The following is a 5000-nucleotide window of genomic DNA, read 5'->3' on the forward strand; positions in this document are numbered from 1 at the left end:
TATCACCCGGATTAATGAAGTAAACCCGTTACTGAACGCTGTGGTTGGAGATCGGTTCGAGGAAGCCATAACAGAAGCAAGGTACATTGATCAGGTACTCGATTCTGACGAGCCAGAATCCGATGAGGAAAAAACTATTTTGTTAAGCAAACCTTTGTTGGGAGTTCCAGTAACCGTGAAAGTATCGTTCGCATGCAAGGGATTACCACATTCAGCTGGACTGGTGGATAGAAGAGATGCGATTGCCACGGAAGACGCGATAGTGGTTAAGAATCTCCGTGAGGCTGGCGCTATCCCCATCGCCGTTACAAACTGCAGTGAGCTGTGTATGTGGTTTGAGACAGACAATGTCCTGTATGGAAGGACAAACAATCCATACGATACATCTAAGATGGCAGGGGGAAGTTCAGGAGGAGAAGGATCCATCATTTCCGCTGCTGGTTCCGTTTGTGGTGTTGGCTCTGACCTGGGTAAGATACAAATTCATGCTGGAATATCGTAATAAATCGATAAAACAATAATGCGGTAGATAATTATTGCTTGTAAAATTGTGATACCATGATTTGCCATAGTTTGCTTTTCGCTTTAAAAACCCTTTGTGAGGATACAAAAATGTCAGAGCGAAGGGCTAACGCTCGAAACGTCAGCTTTTAGAATCTCTGTACGGTAGTCAATTACATTATCAACTTACCACATTTTTGTATACTACTTCCCCACCGACGCAGCACCACAGTGTCTTTAGAAACTTAGTACCCCCTTAGATCATTTGTGAGGATGTGGCTCGAATCGACTCAACGTAGGCGAATCGACTTGTTAGTGACATGACTTGTTTGCGAAACGTTCGCTTACACTTTGTGAAGCATTCATCGGCATGGAGCGACATAAGGCCACTCCTTAGAAGAAGCAATCATAGTATATAGAATGCAGGGGCTTTACTTTTTAGCGGTCATACGGACCGAAGTGACTTAAGAGGACTGTTAGTAGGAAAATATGAGATTAATTTATATCCGCCGGGAAAGGAAAGGAACTTTATTTAAGTGTCTAGTAGATTTAGCACTGGAACACTAATTGGGGACACTGTAAAGTGAAATTAACAATTAACACAACAAGTCAAATGCTTTACCAAAAATAAGACAAACAGCAGTGATAAACATATTGAACTTGTTCATTTTGATTATGACTTGACGTTTCGTATGTGCTCTACATACATTTTCAAAAGTAACCGTTGTTTGTGTCTTATTTTTGATCAAACTACGATGTCCCAAGTACAAAAGTATTTACGATAAAGTCAAATGTTGGTTTTTGAGGAGAGGGGAAACCGGAGTAGCCGGAGAAAACCTCTCGGTGCAGAGTAGAGAACCAACGAACTCAACCCACATATGACGCCGAGTCGAGGAATCGAACCTGGGCCACATTGGTGGCGGGTAATAATTTTTCCCCTTGTGGACGTTTGAGAACTTAACAATCAATCACTTTCTTCTTTCAGCTGGCAGTATACGCATTCCGGCACTTTTCAATGGAATATTTGGTCACAAACCCAGCGCTAGAGTTGTCCCCAATGAAGGACACATGCCAGGAGGTGATAGTGAGACCGTCAAGGATTTCCTTGTCGTCGGACCAATGTGTCGTTATGCCGACGATCTGGTTCCTATGCTGAAGGCCATGGCAGGCCCTAAAGCGTATGAACTGGGTTTGGATGAAAAAGTGGATCTGTCCCACCTAAAGGTCTACACTGTTCATGAATCACACTTCCCTCTTCTCACTAGTTCACTTGCCAATTCAGAATTGATGGAACGCCAAATTCAAGTTTGTTCCTTCCTGCAAGAGCGCTTTGGTGCTACAGTTCGAGATGCTCGAATCGAATCGTTCCAATACTCTCCCTTTATTTGGCTCGCTATGTTGTTCCACAAGAACGCCAGTTCCCTCAGTGCACAGCTTCAGAAGAACGGTAAAACTACAGAAACAATACACCCAGTTGTGGAGATTTTTAAGTCTTTTCTGGGACACTCAAAGTATCACTGGGCTACCATGACCATGCTTGGAATGGCGTCCCTTCACCAGTCCTTCCCGGGCGCATTGTCAAAGTTTGTCAAAAAAGGCACCCAGATGCGTGAGGAGATTCAGGATCTTCTTGGCAATGACTCCTTCTTGCTTTTGCCCTCATACCCGCATACAGCGCAGCCACATCAGAGATGTCTTCTTGCTCCATTGAATTTTAGTTTCTCTGGGATCTTTAACGTCATGAATCTGCCAGTTACGCAGTGCCCCTTGGGTCTTGACAGAGACGGGCTTCCGCTTGGCATACAGATCGTTGCCGGAAGAAATAACGACAAGCTGTCACTTGCAGTTGCTAAGCAACTTGATCGCGAGTTTGGTGGATGGAGGAAGTGGTGCCCGGGTAAATTGTCCGACCAGATGCCAAACTAGTTTGACGTGATTTGTTTTGCGTGACATAGTCACGGCACAGAATTTTGAGTTTCCTAAATGTTTAAATTATATATCATTGCGATCTTTTGAATGAGAAAATGTCTCAGATATTGGACTTATTCTGCCAGTGAAGAACTTTATATTTTGTCACTTTGGCCATACCTGTATCCCTTTCTCCCTACGTCCTCAGTTAACTGTGAAGGTAGTTATCCTAGAATCCCGAGCGAGATTTCTGGGATTGATGTTTTACCAGTTACTGAAACGTTGTTATGGTGATTTTCGAATTCTTGTAGCAAAACGAGGGAAGTGTATTTTTGTGTTGAAGTTAAGGTTTTCGACACCGTTTGATTTTGCTAATGATATTGAAACATAAAAACAATAAGGCGTCCAAGAATTGTAAGCCTTTCTAGTCTTTTAAATTATTAATGGCGTTTTAAATGTTTGGTAAAGGATTTGAAAAGTAAAGACGGCAATCGTCATCCTGGTTATAACACTACTTGAAAAGTGGTATGTATAAACCTGAAAACAGAAATTCCGTTTTCGCATGTTAGTGATAATTATCAAGGCCTCAGTTTGTGTTATCCGCCTCAGCCTTCGGCTTCGGCAGATAACACAAACTTTGGCCTTGATAATTATCGCTAACATGCTCAACCTCATTCAATAATTGTCAGGCCCTCCGCGGAGAGAGAGAGAGAGAGAGAGAGAGAGAGAGAGAGAGAGAGAGAGAGAGAGAGAGAGAGAGAGAGAGAGAGAGAGAGAGAGAGAGAGAGAGAGAGAGAGAGAGAGAGAGAGAGAGAGAGAGACGGTCGCAGACTAAGGATCTGTCATTAAATCTGCTTAATATTCTATAACGTGGAGTTCGAATAATCGATCGCCTCGCACCGTGCTACTCCTGTTTTTTGTTGAGATTTGGATTATTCGCGACCTCCAGACTTTCAGCAATTACACGACAGAACTTTTTGACCGAGCGATTCCACAGGATAGCCAACATCAAGATACACGTCGTATACCAAGAGAGGATGAGGTGAGGGAACGGATCCCCCATACATTGGCCTCTTCCAATGATGCTTTTTTTTTAAATCTTATTTTAGCTACGCAGCTATTTTTAGAGAGGCACCTGATTGGCCAGTTGTAATGACGTAATTTAATTATAAATATGCGCGGCATTGGAAACGAAAACTTAGAATAGCTTTGGGAAACTAAAAATAGATTTTTAAAAACTATGGTGGGGCATGGGAATCCGTTGTTTTACTTCTCTTTTTTCTTTCTTGCGTATACACATTTCATTTCGTTAAGTACTTTTGCACAAGTCTTAGTGAGAATCATCATCATTAGGGAACATTTCTAACAAAGACGGTCAAATTTTATCCTCAGGTTTCCAGTAGGGCAAAAGTGGTGCCCTAGAAGCTTGAAATTGCCAAAGCTGACTGACAACAATTAGATATATGTGCGACAAGTTCAGTTCATCTTTACTGAAATGTTAAATGGTTTGACTGAAGCCAGGAGTCGTATTATAATAGCTGAAGTACAATTGTCCGGGTGAGTGTTATCCTGAGAAGGCCTGTGTAGGATGACCGTTGACTCAGTTTTCGATAATCTGAGCGAAAGTCATATTCAGAGTCAGTAGATGGTATAAACACTCTGGAGGGTTGATGTGATTGGCGTTTGGTCATGATGTAGTTCAGTAAAAAAATAATTCTATTCTCCTTCGAAATTTGAAATAATCAAATCAGATTCTATGGCTACAACACAAGGCATGTTTTTATCGAGGCCCAAAATTTTTTAACTGTTCTTCTGAAAATGATTAAATTATTAAGTATCTTTTCTCCATTAGAGATGATTAGTATAAAAATCTGAGAGACACCACTGTCCTGGCACGCGAAATGTTCTCTTCTGGTTCCCTTCCCCGTCTCAAAAACTAGCGTGATTAAGCTCCCTCATGACTGCTCATCAAAGGTGCTGCCCTTACGCATATACGTCACTCCATCGAACGAAGTTCCCCCAACGTCAATTTCAATGGAAAATATTCGAAGGCACTTACTCATCACTGATTACTCCTAGTCTACTTTTTAACGTGCAAATCGGTGATTTTCTATCAATCTTAGGAGATGTCTCGCTTAAAGTCATTTGCACTTGGATACAAAAAGTGCACTTGGAATCCTTTTAACACGGTCGTTGATCTTCGTTGATTCGTGATCTGAGAAACTTGACAGCATTTACCTTATCATTTGTCTCGAAACTAAATAGATTTTTTAAGTTAATGGCAATAAAGTTACCGATGAGCGCTCGCATCAAGGGACATGATCAATTGCGCACTTTTCGTTGCATTAAAATTCAGCTTTGGACAACTGAAGGCACCACCTCAAGGCTCCGGGGAACAAACTCATACAAATCTTTCTTTTTGTTCCTCAGCTCCTCGAAATCGATCATCATCATGCTCCTTGTTTTATATCAATTTTAATCCGTTGAAAATTGGTCTATTCATTTCATCTTAATCAACTATAAAGCCATACACTTAAAAAAAATTTAATGGTTCGAAAGATTATCGCAAGCATGAAAAATCAAGGATATTG

At 41.3% G+C, this 5000-nt stretch overlaps 1 protein-coding gene across 1 annotated transcript in view; it reads left to right on the plus strand.

The window, feature by feature from the left end:
- LOC137994352 (fatty-acid amide hydrolase 2-A-like) overlaps nt 1-2895 on the plus strand; it is a 27793-nt gene extending 24898 nt beyond the window's left edge. The window contains exons 2-3 of the mRNA XM_068839926.1: nt 1-470; nt 1487-2895. The exon at nt 1-470 is cut by the window's left edge and continues 336 nt beyond it. Coding sequence (XP_068696027.1) covers nt 1-470; nt 1487-2427 — 1411 coding nt within the window. The 3' untranslated portion in view covers nt 2428-2895. The remainder of the gene's footprint in view (nt 471-1486) is intronic.
- Nucleotides 2896-5000: the final 2105 nt, after the last annotated feature.

Source organism: Montipora foliosa, chromosome 3 (assembly GCF_036669935.1).
Source record: "Montipora foliosa isolate CH-2021 chromosome 3, ASM3666993v2, whole genome shotgun sequence".
In the NCBI taxonomy this organism is placed as follows: Eukaryota; Metazoa; Cnidaria; class Anthozoa; order Scleractinia; family Acroporidae; genus Montipora; species Montipora foliosa.